Source organism: Pseudorca crassidens, chromosome 2 (genome assembly GCF_039906515.1).
Source record: "Pseudorca crassidens isolate mPseCra1 chromosome 2, mPseCra1.hap1, whole genome shotgun sequence".
Lineage (NCBI taxonomy): Eukaryota > Metazoa > Chordata > Mammalia > Artiodactyla > Delphinidae > Pseudorca > Pseudorca crassidens.
In genome coordinates, this window is record NC_090297.1 from 139,497,835 (window position 1) to 139,522,911 (window position 25,077).

General features: G+C 36.8%; 1 protein-coding gene across 6 annotated transcripts in view; it reads left to right on the forward strand.

The window, feature by feature from the left end:
• RNF2 (ring finger protein 2) overlaps positions 1-25,077 on the forward strand; it is a 101,446-nt gene that overhangs the window by 40,476 nt on the left and 35,893 nt on the right. For 2 of the 6 annotated variants that reach the window (XM_067728933.1, XM_067728935.1), the window contains exons 2-6: positions 1,186-1,274; positions 3,999-4,159; positions 4,806-5,021; positions 11,188-11,460; positions 12,532-12,703. In XM_067728933.1, coding sequence (XP_067585034.1) covers positions 1,188-1,274; positions 3,999-4,159; positions 4,806-5,021; positions 11,188-11,460; positions 12,532-12,703 — 909 coding nt within the window. In that variant the 5' untranslated portion in view covers positions 1,186-1,187. Of the gene's footprint in view, positions 1-1,185; positions 1,275-3,998; positions 4,160-4,805; positions 5,022-11,187; positions 11,461-12,531; positions 12,716-13,051; positions 16,191-25,077 lie in introns of those variants that run through there. The other 4 variants (XR_010941257.1, XM_067728931.1, XM_067728930.1 and 1 more) reach the window with 4 other exon arrangements.

The following is a 25,077-nucleotide window of genomic DNA, read 5'->3' on the forward strand; positions in this document are numbered from 1 at the left end:
ATTTGATCATGTCATCTCTTGTTTAAAACTTCCAGTGGCTTCCAGACTCATACCTACATACATGTTGCTCGACTTTGCCTGGAACCCCGTTTCTTTTTTACTCCCATCCCAGTGTAGTATTTTTTTTAAGGCTGTTTAATCTCCATTTAAGCCTTCCCTGACTCCTTAAATTTCCTGATCCTTCTCTAATTCCATATTGTTTTTTCCATATGGTTGCTTAGACTCGATCTTGTCAGTTTGTAGTTTAGCTGTTTACACACATTTCTTTGTTTATAGGCTTTGAATTCTGAGGCAAGGACCTAGAGCATTCTACTTGGCCAATAATAGATGTTTACTGAATACTTGAATGATTGGAGCCTCTTCCTTTGCCCTAGAGGAGTTAGTTGTCTAAGACCATCTTCCTTACATGTATACTAGATCTCGTCCCCCTATTCAAAGACAGGCAGAGAAGTTGGCTGTACGTTGTTCATTCATAGCAAGAGGAAAGTCACAGTGGTGAGGAGACCTTGAAATTGTGTCACATGGTGAGCAGTAGGAAGAACTAGGACATTTAGCCAGAAGTAAAGAAAAATCAGGTGGAATATGATAACAGTGTCCAAGTATTTGAAAGACTGTTTTGTAGAAAAATTATTCGACTTAGTCAGTTTGCCTCCAGAGGACAGCTGTAAGGTGAATAGGAAGCAGTTTTGGGCTCATCATTAGGAGGAGATAAGCTGACTTATTAGAAAGGGGATTTTTCATGAGTGGAGCTGTGAAAGTAGAGGCAGAATGACCTGTGGCTTAAAGTGCTTTAAAGTAGATTTTGTATCTTTGGCAAAAGTTGGACTAGATGGCCATGCTGAAGAGTCTGAGATTTTCCTGACAGTTCTAAGTTCCATGACTGCCAGTTTCAGAAAGATACTTCTTATTTTGGGTGAAGAGAGTTTCCTATACATCAGTAATAATTAAGCATTCTCTGTGTGCGAGCTGTTAGGCATTCAGAGATCAGTGATAACTTCTTGCTCTCAAGTAGCTTGTATTTATAAATGGAAAGATTCTTGAACTTTTCTTCTTCTTCGTTCTTGAGGAGCCAGTGTGTAATTTCTGTTGGTTTTACTCTCAGGATTTACAATGTCTAAAAATTAGTTTTGAGATTTACTTCCCTTTCAGATACTAAAATTGGTTTTCTCTCTTCTTTATTCCTAGCAATGTCTCAGGCTGTGCAGACAAACGGAACTCAACCATTAAGCAAAACATGGGAACTCAGTTTATATGAATTACAACGAACACCTCAGGTAATATAGATTAAGATAACTTAGGGGAAATATGAGGCATATAAACTGGGATATAGTTTTAGAAAGTGAAAACTTGAAAGAACATAACAGTAATAATAAATTTATATACAGTTCTAATTTATGTATGTTTGGTTGACACTTCATTTCTTGAACAAATAATTTGAGTGCATATTCTGTACCAGGTCCTAAGCTAGGCAATAGGTAAAATGGTGAATAAAACAGATGTGGCACCAGCCCAGGGAGTTTATGGACATCAAACAAGTAAATTACACATATGAGAAGTTATGTAAAGGGAAGGTTCTTAATGCTGTAATAAATAATAACGGGAGAACCAGGGAAGACTATTTTGAGAAGGTGAAGATGGGGAAGACTGGGAGAGGAACAGGTTTGAAGGAGAAAAACATGCTTAAAACTGAAGTCATTTTCAGTTTGAAATGCCTATAAGACAAGAAGAGATGCTACCTAGGGGTCTGGACTAAATATAAAGTTTTAGGACTTGTCAGTACATTTTAAGCATGAGAATGCCAGATCACCTAGAGAGAGATGAGCAGAAGGCCCAGAACTTCATCCAGAGGAGCTTCAAGATTTAGAAATTAAGTAATGGAAAAGGAGCCAGCAAAGGAGACTGAGAAGGAACGGCCAAAGAAAAGTAAGGAAAAATGGAAGATGAAGTGAGGAGATCAAAACATAGGACAAAGTGTTTCAAGGAGGATGCAGTTACTGTGTTCAGTACTACTGAGAGGATGAATAAGGTGAAGATTACAAAAGTGAGCACTAGAGTTGGCTGTATATACTTGGTGACCTTGACCAGAGCAGATTCACTTGAGTAGCTTTTGCTGTGTTAAAGGGGAGGGGGAGGTGAAAATGAATAGGTAATGTTTTAGAGAAGTTTGGCTGTGCAGAGAAACAGAGAAATGGAGTGAAAACTTGAGGGCAACATAGAATCGGGAAGTTATTTAAATTTTGTTTTGTTAATAAGATGAGAGATGGAACCACTCTCACCCCACCCTCCTCTACACACAGCTCTAAGCTCATCATTCACATTTCACTATGCAGCAACCCTATATTAATCTAGGCTGATTTAGTGAAGAGGGAGAGATTGCTGAAGTCTGAGATCAAATAGAAATCCAAAGAGGGATATACTTGAGAAGGTAGGAAGGAATGGACATGTGATAGGAAGAGGTGTACTTTCTCCTTGTAAGAAGAAAGAGGAAGATGCTTTATAAAGGTTTGGTAGAGAGAAAACGAGAGAGTTCTTTAAATGAAATTTGAGGTAAGGTAATTAATCTATTGAACATTTAGGTGGTAGGTCTGCAGATAGAAGAAAAGTTGTAAAATAGTGCAGTGAAAAGAAAAATGAGTTTTTAGTGATATCAGTCTGGTTGTGTGATTCCTCCCTTTTTTCCCCTGCAGTGCTATGCAGATGCACAGGTATAGGCATGGAAAATATGGATGGATGGTTTATCCAGGGTTCAGATTTTGCTAGGCAAATTCTAAAGAGGAAGAGGGGACCAGACTTGATTACTAGCTAAGTCATCATCATACTCTCTGTGTGATTTATAAAATCGAGGTTATAATTCCTAAATCAAAAGTTTGTGTGTATATTAAACTAAGTAAAATACAGAAAGTGCTTTATATAGAGAGGTTGAAACATAATGGATACTTGATAATGGACAATATCTGTAGTTTCGATGGCTTTCCTTGTGGGGTCATCAATCTTTGACCCTATAGAGAAAACACAAGTACGACGGAGAGCCAGTGGAGACAGGAAGTGTAACATATGGAAGCCCCTTATTCTACCTGCATCTTCCTTTTCAGTGGCCACATACTAGACCTTTTTCCTCAATCCATAGGAGCCTGTATTGGTGCCTTTAGAGCTACATAATCTTTGTTCTCAGTGCCACCTTGTGGGAAGGGCGAGTAGTGGTAGTGGCAAAGAAAGTTGGAGTCACTAATCTGTGCATTTGGGAGGTTTGTCCTGAATTCTACATTGGAACTCCAAATGCATTTTCGCACTGAAAACATTTTTAGACATGACAATTAGAAATACTAATACTTTTTATACTTCAGAGGTGCTGTGGTTTAAATCAGTTTGTAGGTTAGCTTGAGAACCTGACCACTTTGTATGAAACTTCTCTGTGGATCAAGACTTTTTAAGGTTCAAAAGGTGATTTTAAAATTAAATCCTGTTAAGCTGTGTATAAATAGGGAATACTTGTATTTGAATTTTAAAATCTTTTAATGGATGGCGTGAAATGTATAGTTTATTATCAAAATGGTGCAGTTTTGCAGATGGAAGAAGTTTTAGGGTTCATTTAGCTTAACTTCCTCATTTTGCAGGTAAGAAAACAATGTTAAAACTAATTATTTAGTGTCACAAAGCTAGTTGTAGAACTAATAGAACCTAAGCCATCTGATTCCATATTCAATGCTTTTTTTATTGCTATACCAGGGTGATTTAACATTAGTTATCTTTTAAATATATAATATGTTATCTTTAGCATTAAAATAAGGGCATTTATATAATGCTTTGGTGCTGGGGCTGAGGGGAGTTGGAGGAGATTATAGCTAAAACAAGATTGGTTGTGAGTTGACAGTGATGGTGACTGGGTGATGGGTATATAGATGTTCATTTTTGTCATTTTCTATAGTCTTATGTTTGAACTTGTCCATAATTTTTTTTTAATTAAGTAGCATTTAATTTTAAAGTGATGCTTTTTACAGGAGGCAATAACGGATGGCTTGGAAATTGTGGTTTCACCTCGAAGTCTACACAGTGAATTAATGTGCCCAATTTGTTTGGATATGTTGAAGAACACCATGACTACAAAAGAGTGTTTACATCGTTTTTGTGCAGACTGCATTATCACAGCCCTCAGAAGTGGGTATGTTAAAATGAATTATGCTAGGTACTTAAATTATACAAGGACAGTGTTCTAGTGCTCTGTGGGTTTTGAGAAATACATTTTCTATAAGTGTTCATTTGAGAATTGGAAATTTATCTAAAGTCTAGGTTTTAATTATTGGAGAATCTTTGTTTCGAAACAGTTGATTTTATATAGTTTTAGAAGCTTTTTAGGATGAGTTTTTGTTTTGAGGAAATTACAAAGCATGAAACCATGATTTTCTCACTTAAGTATAATGTCCTGATGACTATTTTAATAAAATAATTCATAACATATAAATTAATATATATTAGTGGATAGTTTTTCCATGTGTAGCATGGATATCAGAAACGGGAAATTTAGGAAGGAATAGATTTTTATTTCTAAAATGGTTATATATAATTTATCATGGGGAAGTATTTAGTTTTTTCTCTATTGGCAAGTAGTATGGAGAGTCTCATGTTTCAAAAATCTTGCTTAGTCATTAGTCAGATATTCAAGGAAAGTCAGGTTAATCAGTTTAAATTTCTGCGACTTAGTAAAGCTATTGGAATAAAGATGATAATTATCTGGAAGCTGGCTATTTTTGTCTTTAGCCCAAAGATCCTGGCATTATTTACATTTTCTTTTCTCTCTTTTTATTTAGCAATAAAGAATGCCCTACCTGTCGGAAAAAGCTAGTTTCCAAAAGATCACTAAGACCAGACCCAAACTTTGATGCACTCATCAGCAAAATTTATCCAAGTCGTGATGAGTATGAAGCTCATCAAGAAAGAGTATTAGCCAGGATCAACAAGCACAATAATCAGCAAGCACTCAGTCACAGCATTGAGGAAGGACTGAAGATACAGGCCATGAACAGGTATATGGGAGAGAAGGCCAGGCAGGTGGCCATTTTTCCACTCTATTAAATACTGAATTAACACCCTCCATTTTGAGATAGATAAAATGCAGTAACAAATAGTAGTTCTGTGTGGTTACCTTTTCTTGAAGGTATAAAATATGTCTCTAGGCCTAATACGGTATTCGATTTAAAGTACTAGAGTCTTAAAAAAGACAAGACAAGACAAATACCCTCTTATACCCACTTCTCCCTCCACTTACCATTGTATTTCTTCTCTTTAAAAGAGTTGTCTGTGCTTACTATATCCAATACTTCTACTGTCCCATTTTGAACTCCCCCAGTCAGGCTTTATCCCAATGCCTCATATCACCCTTGTTGAAGTTACCATTGACCTCCACATTGCAAAACCCAATTGCTGATTCTCAGATCTCATCTTACTTAGCAGCATTTTATACAGTTAATTTCTCTTTTCTGTTTGACTGGTTTCCTTCCGCTGGCTTTCAAGAGACGATATTCTCCTGGTTCCCTTTGTATATGTCGTTAGCTGTTCCTTATTTCAAACTTAACATGTTCAGTACTGAACTTGTAATTCTTATCCCCTACTTCTCTTCATTCTTGCTCATTTTAGTTGATGGCAACTCCATCATCCTACTTGCTTTAGCCAAAAACTTTGGAGTTACCTTTCACCTCTCTCTTTTTTCCCAGTCCATATTCCAGTTTGTGAATAAATATATTTTTAGCTTTTTCCATAATATATCCAAATTGGTCTAGGCAACCACCATCTTTCATTTGAAAGTGTTGAAATAGCCTCCCAATTGGTCTTTCAACTTTCCATGCTTACCTCCACATTGTCTGTGCTCAGCACAGCAGCCAGAGTGATAAATTGGAAGTCAGGTCGTAGTTCTCCTTTGCTTTGAAGCCTGTAATAGCTTCTATTCACATTCAGGTTAAAAGACTTTAATGATAGCTTCCAAGACCCTATATAATCTGAGCACTTTCCTCACCCCTATTCTCTTTTCTGCTCTGACATCTCCTGATATGTTTAGGCCTCAGGGAGAGTCAGCATCTTCCAAAGCCACATTGCAATAAAGTCAGCCACCAATAAAGCCACATCCCAATCTAGTGGCTTTCACCTTGGCTGAATATCAGAATCACTTGGAAAGCTTTTAAATCCTAGGGCCCCAAAGGCATCACTCCAGACTAAGTAAATCAAAATCTTTGATTGGGGTACAGGCATTCGTATTTTAAAAGTTCCAGAAGTGGTTCTGAAGAGTAAACTTTTAGTCTTTTACCAGGAGAAAGAACCCCCTTCATAAAATCCTTTATAGATAGACCTTTGATTTTGCTTGAACATTTCTAGTGGTGGGAGTATGTGATAGAAGCTTCTTTCATTTGTTAATAACTTTATTAAAGCTTCTTGGCTGTTTTTGAGACTTAGCAAGCTTGTTTCTGCCTCAGGGCCTTTATACTTCCTGTTCTCTCTTTCAGGAACCCTCTTCTTCTAGATAGTCCACATGGCACACACACTCATTCTTCAGGTGTCTGCTAAGTTCCCGTCTTCCACCACAGGACTCCATACTTTCTTACCCTCTCTGCCTCATTTTTCTTCATAGCACTTATCATTCTCTGAACATGTGTGTGTTATTTGCTGTACTAGAATAATATAAGCCCTAAGAGGGTAGAGACTGTGTGAGTATTACTGATTCTTATAACACCAGTACATAGAACTACGTTTGGCTTAAAGTAAATAGTTTTGTATAAATATATATATTTTTAAAGTTCTTCCCTTATATTGAATTAAAATTAGTCTTTTGTGTGTAGCAGTCTTGATATGTCTTTGTCAAAATACTTATGTTGGGTTCTATATTTATTTCAGATTCTGCTTCTATCTACTAGTCCTCAAATAATTTCATATAAATATACATTCTTATATGCTCCTCTAAAGGCTAAGTATTTACATTCCTAATTTCTTTTATTCCTCATATGACATTCAAGTTTGTTGGTGTATAGTTCTTGAAATGCTACCTCTAGAACAGTATGTAGTGTTATGGATATGATTTGATAAATGCAGGACATGATAGGCTATTGATCTACCTCCATTATCTGAACATTATTTTATGAATGCTGCCTGAAATTACATTAATCTAGCTCTGTTCTTTGGAAAGAAGTGTGAGGTAAAAATAAATACATTAGACAAGTAACCCTGTTGAGTTTTTTGTTTGTTTCATTATTTTGGTCTTTCCATATCACAGTAGAAAATTATGATAAAAAACATAAAATTTACCATATTCAGCATTTTTAAATATACAGTGCAGTATTGTAAGTGCATTCACACAGTTGTACAATCAATTTCCAGAACTCTTTTCATCTTATAAAACAAACTCTGTACCCATTAAGCGACAGTTTCTCATTTCTTCCTCCTCTCCTCAGCTCCTGGTAACCACCATTCTACTTTGTGTTTCTGTGATTTTGATTACTTTAAATACCTCATATATGTGGAATCATACAGTATTTGTCTTTCTGTGACTGGCTTAATGTCTTCAAAGTTTATCCATGTTGTAGCACCTGCAGAATTTCCTTCCTTTTTAAGACTAATCCATTGTATGTGTTCACTTTTTTTTTTTTTATATAAATTTATTTATTTTTGGCTGCGTTGGGTGTTTGTTGCTGCGCACAGGCTTTCTCTAGTTGCGGTGAGCGGGGGCTACTCTTCATTGCAGTGTGCGTGCTTCTCATTGTGGTGGCTTCTCTTGTTGCGGTGGCTTCTATTGTTGCGGAGCAGGGGCTCTAGGTGTGCAGGCTTCAGTAGTTGTGGTGTGCAGGCTCAGTAGTTGTGGTTTGCGGGCTCTAGAGCGCAGGCTCAGTAGTTGTGGCACATGGGCTTAGTTGCTCTGAAGCATGCGGGATCTTCTAGGACTAGGGATTGAACCTGTGTCCCCTGCATTGTCAGGCAGATTCTTAACCAGTGTGCCACCGGGAAAGTCCCAGTGTTCATATATTTTTGAATCATAGTTTTGTCAATTAACATATTAGTCACCCCCTCTTAATTTTGAAATGCTGTATAGATTTCATAAACAGTATTTTATTTTTGGGGGGGGGAAGTTCTTGAGCATCTTTCCTAAGCAAGGATGCTCACTCGCACCACTTCTATTCAACATGGTATTGGAAGTCCTAGCCACAGCAGTCAAAACAAAAAAGAAAGGGAGGGAGGGTATCCAAATAGGAGGGGAAGAGGTAAAATTGTCATTATATGCAAATGACATAATACTCTATAGAAAACTGTAAAGACTCCACACAGAAACTATTAGAACTAATAAATGAATTCAGCAGAGTAGCAGGATACAAGATTAATATACAGAAATCTGTTACATTTCTTTACACTAACAACGAAATATGAGAAAGAGAAAGTAACAAAACAGAACAATCCTGTTTAAAATTGCTTCAAAAAAAAAAAACCCTAGGAATAAATTTAACCAAGGAAGTAAAAGACCTGTATGCTGAGAACTATAAAATTGATAAAGGAAATAGAAGATGATTCAAAGAAATGGAAAGACATCCCATGTTCTTGAATTGGAAGAATTAATATTGTTAAAATGGGCATACTGCTCAAAGCAGTCTACAGATTTAATGCTATCCCTGTCAGATTACCCATGGCATTTTTCACAGAACTAGAATAAATAATCCTAAAATTTATATGAAACCACAAAAGACCTAGAATTGCCAAAGCAGTCCTGAGGAAAAAGAACAAAGCTGGAGGCATAACCCTCCCAGACTTCTGACAAGACTACAAAGCTACAGTTATGAAAATAGCATGGTACTGGTGCAAAAACAGACATACAGATCAGTGGAACAGAATAAAGAGCCCAGAAATAAACCCACACAACCTGTGGTCAACTAATCTTTGACAAAGAAGGCAAGAATATACAATGGAGAAAAGAGTTTCTTTAGCAAGTGGTGTTGGGAAAGCTGGACAGCCACATGTAAATCCATGAAGTTAGAACATGGCTTCATACCATACACAAAAATAAACTAAAAATGTCTTAAAGACTTAAATATAAGACATGACACGATAAAACTCCTAGAAGAGAGTATAGGCAAAACATTCTCTGATGTAAATTGCAGCAGTATTTTTTTAGATCAGTCTCCCAAGGCAAAATAAATAAAAGCAAAAGTAAACAAATGAGACCTAATCAAACTTATAAGCTTTTGCACAGCAAAGGAAACCATAAACAAAACAAAAAGACAGCGTACAGACTGGGAGAAAATAGTTGCAAATGATGAGACTGACAAGGGCTTAATTTCAAAAATATGTAAACACCTCATACAACTAAGTATCAAAAATCAAACAACCCAATCAAAAAATGGACAGAAGAGAAAAGGGAGCCAGCCCTCCTACACTGTTGGTGGAAATGTAAATTGGTGCAGCACTGTGGAGAACAGTATGGAGGTTCCTTAAAAAACTAAAAATAGAGTTACTATATGATCCGGCAGTCCCACTCCGGGGCATATATCCAGAAAAGGTGAAAACTAATTCGAAAAGATACATGCATCCCAGTGTTAATTGTAGCACTGTTTATATTAGTCAAGACATGGAAGCAACCCAAGTGTCCATAACAGATGAATGGATAAAGAAGGTGTGGTACGTACACACACACACTCTCTCTCTCTCTCTCTCAAATATTAGCCATAAAAAATGAAATACTGTCATTCATAGCAAAAGTGGAGATTATCATACTGAGTGAAGTAAGTCAGAGAAAGACAAATATATGATATCACTTATATGTGGAATCAAAAAAATAATACACATGAACTTATTTACAAAACAGACTCATGGACATGGAAAACAAACTTATATTTACCAAAGGGGAAAAGGGGAGGGGGAGGGATAAAGTAGAGGAGTATGGGTTTAACAGATACGCATCACTATTTATGAAATAGATAAACAACAAGGATTTACTGTATATAGCACAAGAAACTATATTCAATATCTTGTAATAACCTACAATGGAAAAGAATCTGAAAAAGAATTTTATATACATATGTACGTATGTATGTGTGTATATAATTTACTTTACACCCAGAACTAACACAGAATTGTAAATCAACTATAGTTCAATTTAAAAAAAAAGTTCTTGAGCATCTTTCCCAAGCAGTGGGCTATTATTTCCTTGTTCTGGCAATAAAAATGTAGTAATGACACTATTCTTAGAAGTGCATGTCGTTCTTTCATATTTCTTTTTCATCACATATTCCCTCCTTTTTCTTGTATATACAGCTGGAGAGGCAATACATATGGTAGAAAGAATGTATCGAGTTCTTCCTCTGGTTCTGGTGCTTACTAGCTTATAGCCATGGACCTTGGACCTCAGTTTCATTGGTTTTTCCCAATTATAAAATGATAATAACGTTAACTGCCTTGATAGTTGTTTTGATGGGTAAATAAGATGTATACACAAAGTACCTTGCCCAGTTACTGGTTTTTAGTATTTGAGCTTGTTAGAGAGCTGCTTCTGTGTTTATGCTCCATATTTAGATACCATCGCATCTTCTGCATTGGAATAATTTTGCATTGCATTAGCAGACTTTGGGTGAGGTCAGCAGCGGGCAGGTAGTGCTTACCATTACTCTTAAATCCTGTTTCCCTAAGAAATTCTAATTAAAAAGGCATAAATATCTTCCCTCAGAACTGTAAATTTTTCATAACTGAATTATGCCTTTCTTTAGATTTAAAATCTCATAATAAAGGAAATCATCAAAATGTAAATATTTGCCAATAATTCCTATAATCAATAAAGAAAAGTTTTAAGGGAATATAAACATTTGTTTAATTTATTCAGATGTTTGCCTGTGTATAAGTGACATTCCCTAGACCTTTCAGGGACATGTGGGAAATAAATGACATTATTCAACTTGGAGCAAATTCAGTTATCAAGATGTTTTTAGAATTTAGTTTTGGGGTTTTTTTTTTTTTTTTTTTTTTTTGGCTACGCTGCGTGGCTTGCGGGATCTCAGTTCCCCGACCAGGGATTGAACCCAGGCCATGGCAGTAAAAGCCCGGAATCCTAACCATTAGACCACCAGGGAACTTAGAATGTAGTAAATTCAGTAAACATACTTCAAAATTGATGCATTGAAAAGGCCTAAATGAAGATTTCATGTTTTTTGTTTTGTTTTCCTTAACTAGATTACAGCGAGGCAAGAAACAACAGATTGAAAATGGTAGTGGAGCAGAAGACAATGGAGACAGTTCTCACTGTAGTAATGCATCCACACATAGCAATCAGGAAGCAGGACCTAGTAACAAACGGACCAAAACATCTGATGATTCTGGGCTTGAGCTTGATAATAACAATGCAACAGTGGCAATTGATCCAGTAATGGATGGTGCTAGTGAAATTGAATTAGTATTCAGGCCTCATCCCACACTTATGGAAAAAGATGACAGTGCACAGACAAGGTAAGCGTGTGGGTTAGTTTCAGATTATCTGAATTTAGAATGTTAAGGAGTTAAAAGGCAACTTTAGATAAGAATTAAGGGTGACATTTGTCATCCCATTGATTGCCAGGGTTTGGTTGGATATTTTGGCTGCCTGAATTGTTGTTTTCGTCTTTCCTCATGTGCTTCCCACCCACAGTTGCGTATCTGAAAGGAATGACCCTTCTAGGTAGAGGAGGAGAAAGGATCATTTAAATTTCTTAACAATGATGCTAGGGTGTCAGAAGGCTCTAAAATTCATGCTGGCCAGGATGACTGCTTTACCACTATATAACTCTAGAGAGCCTGTCCTTGAGTGCATATAAGCATCAAATATTTGTTGAGTGAGTGAGTAAATGGTATATGATGCTTTAAAAAACAATTAGCATTTCAGTGCTTTGTCTTAAAAACCTAAAATTTATTAATTCTTAGACAAGAAGAAATTTGCTCATATTCTTAGTTTTCTTCTTGCTGCTGTAGACTCAAAACTTCTGATCATTGGGATTGAGGGGTATGTTCTTTTTTTTCCTCTCGGTACAGTGTTATTTCTATTTGATTTTTGTCATTCTGTGTCATATTTTATGGATGGTAAGGTAGGTAGAGCTTTCATGGCCTGGTAGATAGTGAGCTTGTACTTTTACCGTTTCTGTACCTTTTCAATAAGAAATTTTTAGATAATAGAGGAATAAATTTCTGGTATTTTGTCAATAATTGAGACATTTTACATTTTATATACCTTTTTAGAAATGTATTAGTTTTGTTTTGTTTTGTTTTGTTTTTGCGGTACGCGGGCCTCTCACTGTTATGGCCTCTCCTGTTGCGGAGCACAGGCTCCGGACGCGCAGGTTCAGCGGCCATGGCTCACGGACCTAGCCACTCTGTGGCATGTGGAATCTTTCTAGACTGGGGCAAGAACCCGTGTCCCCTGCATCAGCAGGTGGACTCTCAACCACTGTGCCACCAGGGAAGCCCTTAGAAATGTATTAGTTTTATAATTTATGTATGTTTTATCACTAATCTAGAAAGTAAGGTTTTAATGATTTATTTTTCCAGATACATAAAGACTTCAGGTAATGCCACTGTTGATCACTTATCCAAGTATCTGGCTGTGAGGTTAGCTTTAGAAGAACTTCGAAACAAAGGAGAATCAAACCAGATGAACCTTGATACAGCCAGTGAGAAGCAGTATACCATTTACATAGCAACAGCCAGTGGCCAGTTCACTGTAAGTATTTAAAATAATAGGCTGTTGAAATTGGGAGTACATTGATCATCTGAGAGTGGAAGGTTGTGGGGTGGGGCCTAATAAAATGGTACAGACTCTGGAAGGAGGAGAAATTGCAACAGGTAGTTAACTTGATATATCCTTTGTTCTTTTATGAATAGTGTAAGTGACAAGTTTATCTTAGGATTTTTTTTAAAGATGGACTTTTTTAAAATTGGGGTATAGTTGTTTTACATTGTTGTGCTAAGATGGACTTCTCTGTTTGTTCCATCTCACAATTTTGTGCTTTGAGCAGTTTTCATAATTCTTTCTTTTTTTTTTTTGTTTTTGTTTTTGTTTTTGTTTTAGGTGTTAAATGGCTCTTTTTCTTTGGAATTGGTCAGTGAGAAATACTGGAAGGTGAACAAACCCATGGAACTTTATTATGCACCCACAAAGGAGCACAAATGAGCTTTTACTAAAACCAATTCTGAGAATGAACTTTTTTATAGCCTATTTCTTTAATATTAAAGATGTACCGTCATTACTTTTATGGACAGAACATTGGATATGTTGTTCAGTTTTCTTTCTGAGCCAGATTCGTTTACACTATTAGAATCTTTTCCCCTTAATTTAAGATATCCTTTTTTGGAAGGGACTGCAGTTATTCAGTACTTTTTCTTTCCTTTTAAAACTATATCTAGGGTTGTATGTTTTCACAAAGTGTGGTTCCATTTGGAGCATCTTGGAGCTTTTGACCCAGGAATTTTTCATAGTTCTGTATTCTTAAGTGAAGATTCAGTTGGCCGTCCTTTCCCCTCCCCTCAGAAGTTTTTTAGGCCTACAGAATGTTAAATAATATGTATTTTGACTTTTTTTCCTGGAGTCTTGTATATTTATAGTTTTCTATATAAGCTGTAGTATCTTCATGAAGACCAAGGCTCAAATTTACTGTGCGTAAAAAACAATTCTCATAGGATTATTATTTTCATGGTGTTTTCTTCCATAATATCTCATTTTTTTAAAAAAAGTTCTTTATGAACTTAGTGTCCATTGTCATGCAATGTTATTTTCTTCCATTTTTTTCTCTCTAATTTTGGAATTTCTGATCCTGGGGAAGAGAACCAAACAAGATCTCAAGTTCTGTGAGAACTTGGTTCATTCACAGATTTCATTGAAGAAAGAAAAATTAAATTGGTCTTATGTAGTCTTCAAGTGTATATTTAAAGAAGTCTTTTTTGCATTAGTTCTACTGTCACCTCAGTTCCTTTATTATGTGTTATGTTTTTTCCTATTAAAATACCAGAGACATGGAGATATTTTGCACTTTAGCCTTGATGAAAAGTACAAGATATGTTCAAAGCTTCCCTGATTCTTTTCTTATTGGTAGCCACATAAGTTTCAAAAATAACATGGTACATAGAAGTAACAATGGGGAAAAATTTGCTTCTGTTTGAAAAGTGTGTTTAGCATTTTGGGTTGCCATATCAGTTTATAAATTTTGGTGCTCTGCTAATTATACTCTTTCTAGAGAAGCAAGTTAATGGAGCTTGAGCCCTGCCTTGATGTGTAGTGAAAGATAATTCTGTAGAAGAATGTCAGCCAGCATGGTAAAGTTGTTCTACTCTTCTTAATTTAGTTTTATATTGAAGGACAGTGTTTGGTGTTTAGAGCCAAAAGGCTTTATGATTACAGGTCAGAAATAAGATTGACTTGCGTTTTATTTTTCGTCCCTGTCCTGATTCCAGGTATGTTTCCAAGTTTATATTATCACAGTATTTACAAAAACATGTTTGCATTGAGAATTAACCATAAAAGGTTTTTGCCAGGGGAGAGTCATCCTCTAATACCATTGTAACTAAAGCCTGTGTTGTCATTGTAAATATTTACCTGTCATTTTTGACAGATTGGGGCCAGCTTGATGTTTTAAATCTTCACCCCAATACGAAAATTAAAAGGCTTGTGAAATTTTTTACCATTTTATCGAAAATATTTAAAATCTGTTTTTACCTTGGGAATCTGTGCCATGAAATTTGAAAACCACCAAAAATCAAGGGAAATTTTGTAGTCAGTTCCTTTTCTGGTATAATGTTAAATTGTATAGATTATTAATGCATGTCCACTGAATATAACCCTGGTTTTGTGATATAACTGCTTAGATTTTATTGGTGACATTAGGTTAATGGTTGCATTAAATAACTAAATTCCCATTGTGATTATTAATTGAAATTTGTCTTTAGGCAAAAAGTTATTTGTGAATATAAGCTTTGTGCTTAGAGAATGTATGTGTTTTTATCTGTCAGTATGGGAGGATGTAAATTCTTTGCATCATTAGTGAATTTATTGGATGTGTAATCCTTTGAAAAATATAATTATAGGTATTTGATAAGAGCATTGAATGTGTAGTGTCGTGTGTGTGTATGTATGTGTATGTGTGTGTGTTTTGGAGGGTGGGTACTATTTACTATTAACTACCAGCCATTTCATAAAGTATTTATTATTTAAGTAACTTCTATAACCACCGTCTCACCTGAGGAACAAAAGGCTCACTAAATAGGACCTTTGGATAATACATTATCATTTAAAAATTTATTATGGTAAAATTTATATATAACCTAATTTATCATTTTAACCATACAGTTAGTTCAGTGACATTAAGATACATTCACAATGTTGTATAACCATCACCACTATCTATTTACAGAACTATTATCCCAGTCAGAAACTCTGTACCTGTTAAATGATAATTCCACATTACCACTCCTACCCCCAGCTCCTAGTAAACTCTGTTCTACTTTCTCTCTTTGACTTTGACTATTTTAGGCACCTTATATATGTGGAATCATACAGTATTTGTCCTTTGTGTCTTATTTCTCATAGCATAATAGTTTTAAGATTCATCCATGTTGTAGCATATATCAGAATTTATTCCTTATTATGGCTGAATAATATTCCGCTGTATGAATATACCACATTTTTTTAATCCATTCATCTGTTGATGGGCCCTTAGATTGCTGGACACTTTTTGCTGTTGTGAATAATGCTGCTATGACCATTTTTGTACAAGTATCTGTGTGAGTCCCTGCTTTAAATTCTTTTGGGTATATACCTGGGAGTGAAGTTGTTGAATCACATGGTAATTCTATATTTAATTTTTTGAGGAACTGCAAACTTTTCTACAGTGGCTGCACCATTTTGCAATTCCTCCAGCAATGTAGAAGGATTCCACTTTCTCCACATCCTAACTAACACTTGTTATTTTTGTTTTTAATAGCTGTCGTGATGGATGTGAAGTGTTATTTCATTGTGGTTTTGGTTGCATTTCCCTAATGGCTTGTGATGCTAAGCATCTTTTCATGTACTTATTAGCCATTTGTATATATCTTCTGTGGAGAAATGTCTATTTAAGTCTTTTGCCCATTTTTAATTGGGTTGTTTTTCTGTGTGTGTTGTAGGAGTTCTCGATATATTCTGGATATTAATCTGTCATCAGATACATGATTTACAGGTATTTTCTCCCATTCTGTGGGTTGCATTTTCACTCTTTCAGTAGTGTCCTTTGGTGTACCAGTTTTTAATTTTGATGAAGTCTAGTTTTTCTTTCTGTTGCCTGTTCTTTTGGTGTCATATCCAAGAAGGCATTGCCAAATCCAGTATCACGAAGATTTTCCTCCGAGAGTTTAGATCTTTGATCCATTTTGAGTTTTGTATGTGGCGAAAGGTAAGGATTCACCTTTGTTTGCATTTGGATATCCAGTTTCCCCAGCAACATGTGTTGAAAAGACTGCCCTTTCTCCATTGAATGGTCCTGGCAGCCTTAATTAATTAATTTTCAATTGATGAAAATTAATTGACCTTATATGTCATGGTTTATTTCTGAGGTCATATTCCGTTGGTCTGTATGACTGTTCTTTTGCCAGTACCAGTCAGTTTTGATTATTGTAGCTTTGTAATTAGTTTTACGTTATCATTTTAAATCTTAAGGCTGGGGAAGACAATATTTCACTTGTACGTTTAAGAAAATTGAGGCTTAGGATTCTGACTTGGACAACTAAACAAGAAATAATTAAAATGCCAGATGAGAAGAGGTGTCTCTTTTGAATTCCCATCACATTTCTAGTTAGAAATATTTGGTTTTCTAAGTTTTAGAAACATGATTATTAGAAAGGAATAGTAATTAGTGTTCCATTGTTGTAATTATAAAAATGGCTTCTTTGAGAACTTAATGGAGTAAGGACCTCTGAAAATCTGATGTTCCATAAAAGCAATGAGAACACTAAAAGTTGTCAAAATCAACTTTGTCAGAACTCTAAAAATTAACTAAAGGCTGCCAATAGTCTAAAAAGCACTTATTAAACAGAAACCGTAACAATATATTTTGTAACTTGTGTGTGTGTGTGTCTGTGTGTGTGTGTGTGTATGTATGTATGTGTTATACTGCTTAAGAACCCTGCTTTAGAGTCTGGATTTAAATTCCAAAATTCCAATGCAATCTGCCTGTATTTAAATTCCATGCATCACTAGCCTTGGGCAGGTGATGCCAAGGTCATCATTTGACCTTGGGCAATTCTTTTTTCGTTTCTCCAGCACCCAGCCGCAATGGGCAAGTTGGTTTGTAACATTTTATATTGCTCTATCTTTCCCTAGTTCCAGGGTAGCCTTGAAAACAAGTAGCCTTGCAACTATGGTAGCTGTTAAAACCAGCAGCCTAGTTGACACTGGAGGGGACTTGAAGCTAACCAGAAAGCCCACCCCAGAGAACTGTCACTATTTGACCTGTCTGGTACCTCACTGAAAAGCTCTATTCTCAGAGCTTGTCTTTATTTAACCTGACTCGACTCACTGTGTGCAAATAGCTCTGTCTTCAGCCTGTTTGTGGAAAGCAGCTGAAGTTGTTTACCATAGAAGCTGCCTGAGGCAGTGATAACAATTGGGGCTAAAAAGACACTGACCAAAAAAGAAAAGGAAAAGCTGAGGAATGACATATCTGTAGAGGACTTTGAAAAACTCCAGCATATTCCTGGGAATCTAGAAGGCCACATGCGCAAGGCTGTATGCATGCCCAAGAGAAAAATGAAGAAGGCACCATTCTCACCTGTGACAGAACTTGAGGCTCTGCAAGTAGAAAGTGAAGGCTAGGGCAGAGTTGTAAACTGCGTGTTGGAGTGTTGAAGGCCTATCCCAACACATTCACAGAGCACTTCTTCAATGCTAGGAGAGTTATTGTTTGAAGGCATTTAAGGAGATTTCTGTCCAATCATTAGCTGACTTCTAAGCTAACAAAACAGAATATAATGGTCACACTCAGCAAAGAATGCAGACTTTACAGAATTAGTCCAAGAAGTTCACTAACAAATAGCAAACACAACAAACCCTGGGGAGGGAAGGGATTCTGTTGTTCAGAGTTGCCACATCATATTAAATGTCTAGTCTCAACAAAAATTTACAAGACATGCAAAGAGACAAAGTGTCTGGGAGGAAGCCCAGATGTTTGACTTACTAAGCAAAAACTTTGTTAGCTTTTAAAAGCATGTTCAAAGAACTAAAAGAAAATATCTTAAAAGCTAAATTTGAGGGTAATCTTTCACTAAATAGAGAATAAAAGTAAAGAGAAATTATGATAAAAGAACCAAATAGAAATCCTGTTTTGGAAAAATATAACAAGTGAAATAAATTCAGTAGAGGGCCTCAAAAGCAGATTTGAACTGGTAGAAATATTCAGCAAACTTGAACAGAAGTATCAAGAGGTATCAGTTGAGAGTGTCCTCTCAGAAAAAAAGGAAAGGAATAGAAACTAACACAACATTGTAAATCAACTATACCCCAATATAAAATAAAAATTAAATTAAAAAAAAAAGGAATGAAGGGGAAAAAAAGCTGCAGAGATCTGTGGGACACTGTCAAGTGTATTAGCATAATTGGGGTCCTAGAAGGAGAGAAGAGAAAGGGGCACAAAGTGTATTTGAAGAAATAATTGTGCAAAACTTTAGAATTTTATGAAAAAGAATCCGCACATCTCAGAAGCTTAACTAATGCTAAGTAAGACAGACTTTCAGAAGCAGCAAGAGAAAAGTGATCGCATACAAGGTATCTTTAGTAAGATTAACAACTCACTTCTCATGGGAAATCATGGTGGCTGGGAGAGTAGTGAATGACATAAAAAGCACTGAAAGAAAAAGACAGTCCACCTAGAATTCTGTATGCCACAAAATTATTCCTCAAAATGAAAGAAATTAAGATGTTCACACATAAAAACAGAACAAATTTGTCACTAGCAGACCTGCCTGCCTTACAAGAAATACTAAAGAATCCTTTAGGCAGAATTGAAAGGTCATTAGATAGTAAGTTGAATCCACACAAATAAGTAGCACTGGTAAAGTTAACTACATAATTAAACATAAAGGACAGTATATTTGTATTAGCTTGGGCCGCTATAACAAAATACCATAGACTGGATGGCTTAAACAGAATACATTTGTTTCTCATAGCTTTGGAGGCTGGGAAGTCCAAGATCAAGGTGTGGGTAGCTTCAGTTCCTGGTGAGGGCCCTCCTCCTGGCTTGTAGACAGCTGCTTTATCACTGTTTCCCTGCATGGTAGAGAGAGCTCTGGTTTCTTTCTCTTCTTATAAGGACACTAGTCCCATAATGGGGGCCCCACTCTCATGACCTCATCTGAACCTAAGTACCTCCCGTAGGCTCAACCTCCAGCTACCATTACATAATGGGTTTGGGGAAGAGACATTCAGTCTGCAGTAGTACTTCTTATTTGTAAGTCTTCTGATTTAAAAGAAAATCACATACAGTAATAAATATGAGACTGTTGAATGGGTTATAATGTGTATAGTTGTAATTTGTATGGCAATAGCATAAAACATCACGGAGGGAAGAGCTATATTGGAGCAAAGGTTTTATTGACTATGGAAATTAAATTGGTGTTAATCTGCAGTCAGATTATTTTAAATTAAGATGTTATCATCCCTAGCACAACCACTAAAACAATAACTCCAAAATTAGTAAAAGGGATTAAAATGGTATATAAGAAATTAACATTTAACACAAAAGAAGGCTGTAATAGAGGAATAGAGAAATAAGACATAACAGAGAAGACGATAAGCAAACTGGCAGATACAAATCCTGTTACTATGAATTACATTGGATGTGAATGGACGAAACAGTCCAATAAAAGGCAGTTGGCAGAATGGATTAAAAACATGCAACTATATTGCTGTCCACAAGAGACATGTTTAGTTTCAAAGAAACAGATTGGTTGAAAGTAAAAAGGTGGAAAACCTCAACAGAAACCAAAAGAACCTAAATAGCTATACTAATTTTAGACAAAAGAGACCTTGGGCTTCCCTGGTGGCGCAGTGGTTAAGAATCTGCCTGCCAATGCAGGGGACATGGGTTCGAGCCCTGGTCTGGGAAGATCCTACATGACGTGGAGCAACAAAGCCTGTGCACCACAGCTACTGAGCCTGTGCTTTAGAGCCCACGAGACACAACTCCTGAGCCCGTGTGCCACAACTACTGAAGCCTGCACACCTAGAGCCCATGCTCTGCAGCAAGAGAAGCCACCCAATGAGAAGCCCACGCACCACAACAAAGAGCAGCCCCCGCTCCCCAACTAGAGAAAGCGCAGCAATGAAGACCCAACACAGCCAAAAATAAAGAAAAACAATTTATTTAAAAAAAGAGACCTTAAGACAAAAATTGTTAGTAGAGACATAATCATTTATAATGATAAAAGAGCCAGTCTTCAGGAAAATGTAACAATTGTAAATATGTGTCCACCAAACAACAGGACCCTAAAATACATTCCCAGATGAGGCAGAAAGCAGCATAATTGAAGGGAGAAATAGACAATTCAACAATAATAGTTGAAGTCAACACGCTGTTTTCATAGTGGACAGTTTAACTTGGTAGAAGGTCAACAAGGAAATAGACTTGAACAGCACAGTAAACCAACTAGACCTAACACAGCAAGAGAAAACTTTACCCAACAATAGTAGAATACATATTCTCAAGTGGACATAGAATGTTCTCCAGGGTCGGTGATAGGCTAGATCATAAAACAAGTCTCAGTAAATTAAAAGAAAAAATTATTCAGTTTATGGACTTTGGCTACAATGAAATGAAATTAGAATTCCATAGCAGAAGGAAATTTCGTTAATTCGTAAATATGTGGAAATTAACCAATACTTAAAAAAAGGTCGGAGGAAATATCAAAAAGCAAATTGGAAAATATTTTGAAGTGAATGAAAATGAAGACACAACATAGTAGAACTTATAGGATGCTGTGTTTAGAGGGAAAATTACAGGTGTAGATATTAACAAAGGAAATCTCAAACTAATAACCTAACCTTCCACCTTAAGACTGTAAAGAGCAAACTAACCACAAAACAGGCATAAGGGAGGGGGGAACATTGAAGCAGAAATAACTGAAATAGGTCATAGGAAAACAAAAAAATAAAAGATGGTTCTTTGAAAACATCAACAAAATTTACAAACCTGTTGAGAAGACTCAGATTACTAAAATCAGCAATGAAGAATATCAACTACTGACGTTATAGAAAGAAAAATGATTATAAGGGAATAATATGAACAGTTGTATGCCAACAAATTAGGTAACCTAGATCAAATGGACAAATTCCTATAAAGACACAAACTCTGAAACTGGCTCAAGAACAAATTGAAAACCTGAATAGATTTATAATAGATTGAATTAGTTACAAAAAAATAACAACTTCCCACAGAGAAAAATGGCCAGACCCAAATGACTACACTGGTGAATTCTACCAAATGTTTACAGAACTAAAACCAGTCCTTTGTAAATTCTCGCAAAATATAGAGTATACTTGTTAACTCATTCTGTGAGGCTAGTATTTACTCTGGTACCAAAACCAAAGGCATCACAAGAAAGGAAAACTACAGATCAGTGTGTCTTATGAATACAGACATGAATCTCAAACAACAACAACAAAAAGCCCTACTAGCATGCCAAATCCAACAACATATAAAATGATTAATGTAGGACATCTGATTCTAGGAAGATGGAGTAGTATTTTCCCAGAATAGGCAGACAGAAAATCAATTAGTCATTGCTAAGGGCTGGAGAAGAGTTGAAAATTATGGCTATGGGGTTTCTTCTTGGGGGAATGAAAATTAGTAATTCTAAAGTTGGTGATGCTTGTATAACTCTGAATATTTAAACCCCCCTGAAACAATTCCTTAAATAATATTTTAAAAGGGTGCATCTTATGGTAAGTGTCTTATATCTCAATAATGTTATTTATTTATTTATTTTTGTGGTACGCGGGCCTCTCACTGTTGTGGCCTCTCCCGTTGCGGAGCAACAGTCTCCGGACGCACAGGCTCAGCGGCCATGGCTCACGGGCCCACCCGCTCCGCGGCATGTGGGATCTTCCGGGCCAGGGCACGAACCCGCGTCCCCTGCATCGGCAGGCAGACTCTCAACCACTGCACCACCAGGGAAGCCCAGGTTGTTATTTTTTTAAATGACTCCCTTTATAGAAGACAAATGGGTCTTCAGTTACAGATATAACTTTCAGTGCCATTCAGCATACTTTTAGTCTAACCCTACTTGCCTTTTGGGCCCAGTTAAAATTAGAGATGTATCTTAGATGGTGTCTAAGGTTGCTTCCAGCTTAAACATTTAATGATGCATTCTCATGCTTACAAACAGCATGTTTTCTTATCACAGATGATTTATTTGGTATAAAACTGTGACCTTTTTGAATATGGCTATACATTTTATTACTGTTACAGAAATTCTCCTGTAGCTGCTATGTGTTTGAAAGTTTACAGCTAGAAACCACAAGCTTCCTTTTGTAATTTTGTTTAATTAGGAATTGATTTAATAAATGAGTTGTGTAGCTAATCTGTGATTATTTTAGCAGAATGTAATTGAAGAGCTCTCTTCAGTGTTCTTAAGTTATACCAAATTTCTTTCAAATGAGCTCCTCAAAATCTTAAGTGGTATTCTTTCATTGTGTATAGCCCTTAATACCAGTCTCCACTTCAGGTGGCTGGTTTAGTTTGCTAGGTCTGCCATAACGAACAGACAGATGGCTTAAACAACAGAAATTTATTTTCACACAGTTCTGGAGGTTAGAATTCCAAGATCAAGGTGTTGGCAGAATTGTTTCTTCTGAGACCTTTCTCCTTTGTTTGTAGATGACATCTTCTCCTTTTGTCATCACGTGGTATTTCCTCTGTGCATGTGTGTCCTAATTTCTTATAAGGACACCAGTCATACCAGATTAGGGCCCATTCCCAGTGACCTCATTGAATCTAAATTATACCCCTTAAAAGACGCTATCTCCGGGCTTCCCTGGTGGCACAGTGGTTGAGAGTCCGCCTGCTGATGCAGGGGACACAGGTTCGTGCCCTGGCCTGGGAAGATCCCACATGCCACGGAGTGGCTGGGCCCGTGAGCCATGGCCGCTGAGCCTGCGCGTCCGGAGCCTGTTGCTCCGCAACGGGAGAGGCCACAACAGTGAGAGGCCCACGTACTGCAAAAAAAAAAAAAAAAAAAAAAAAAAAGACGCTATCTCCAAATATAGTCATTCTGAAGTACTCAGGGTGTTAGGACTTCAATATGAATTGGGGAGGGTGGGGGGGCACAGTTCGGCCCATAACAGTGGCTAATGCTTGTTATTGGCCTAGACACAATTTAGCAGGCAATTCCTAACATAAAGATGAAAGCATACTACTAAATTATGCTAAATTTATCTTTTAGCAAAACATAAGATGGCCGGAGTCTTAGACTAAATTTTATTCATTTGGTGACCAGTAATAAAAATATATTGAAAGTACTGCTCAGTTGGCAAGTAAAAGTTATTTTCTAAAAGTGTACTTTTTCTGTTTAGTCAATGGATTAAATTTTAAACCAAACTCCATTAAGATGGTACCAAAGGAATACATTTTTTAAAAAATGAGTAAACTCAACAGGTCAAAGATAAGGATTTTGGAGACAGATGTTAGCTGTCAGCACATTGGGAAGACGAATGTTTTCACATGGATGGTGAATGGTCAGTGGTAACTGATAGAGCAGCATAAAGAAAGATCAGGAATGTCCACAGAAACCTTAAAAATTGGAGCCCTTGGACTGCTGGAAAAGATAAGGGTACAAAATGAGCATGAAAATTGGATTGGTTGAATGTGTGTATAAGGAGTATTTGGATCCACAGAAACCATCCTCACCACTAGAAGACTGCCTTTCCATTGTCCCATCAGGAGAAGGGTGATTGGTTCTCTATAAAATATGAGCCAGAGCTGTGTGAGACTTGGGACACCAGGCATAGCAGAGGGGGCCCCATCCTGAATGTTGAGATGACCCTGTTCCCTTCCCATACAAAGTCCCCAGAATGCTGGCATTCTGATGACCACTAGGTAGAAGACTGGAGGATTCCTCTTGGAGAAACCCACAATGACATTTGAGGGTAACCCAAACAAAAAAGTTGCACTTTCTCAGTCGCCTTGCAGTATGGTGCACCAGTAAATAGACTTGAATAGACCTTTGCACACTGAAATATAAGAAGCTAGCCCAAGTCACCAGGCATTTGAGGAAAGCCTCTGACATGAAAGACAGGCTGAAACTATAACAGATCAAAACTGATGAAAGATGAAAAGATGAAAAAATGAAAAAGATAATGCAGGAAGCAGAAAAAAACCCAACTTTAAAATCTCAGAAACTCGGGGCTTCCCTGGTGGCGCAGTGTTTAAGAATCCACCTGCCAATGCAGGGGACACAGTTTCGAGCCCTGGTCCAGGAAGATCCCACATGCCGCGGAGCAACAAAGCCCGTGCGCCACAACCACTGAGCCTGCACTCTAGAGCCCGCGAGCCACAACTCTTGAAGATCGCGTGCCTGGAGTCCGTGCTCCACAACAAGAGAAGCCACCGCAGTGAGAAGCCCGCGCACCACAACGAAGAGTAGCCCCCACTCACTGCAACTAGAGAAAGCCTGCACACAGCAACGAAGACCCAACGCAGCCAAAAATAAATAAATGAATTTATTAAAAAAAAAAACCCTCAGACTCTTACATTCACAAATTAAAAATATCTTTTAAAGGAAATATGCGAGAATAAAAGAACTTGGAGATTATAAAATACAATAGGAAAAATGTTTAAGACCAACAGAAGTATTGGAATGCAAGTCAGATGCATCTCACAGAAAGTGGTAAACAAAAAGGTGGAAAATAGAGAAAAAAGTTTAAAAATCTATCTAGAAGGCCCAAAATTTAACTGTAAAAAGTTTTAGGAAGAGCGGAAAGGTTAAATGGAGAGGAAATTATTGAAGAAACAACGTAATAAAATGATTCAGAAGTGAAGGACCTGGGTTTCCAGATTGAAAGGACCCCAAGAGTGCCTA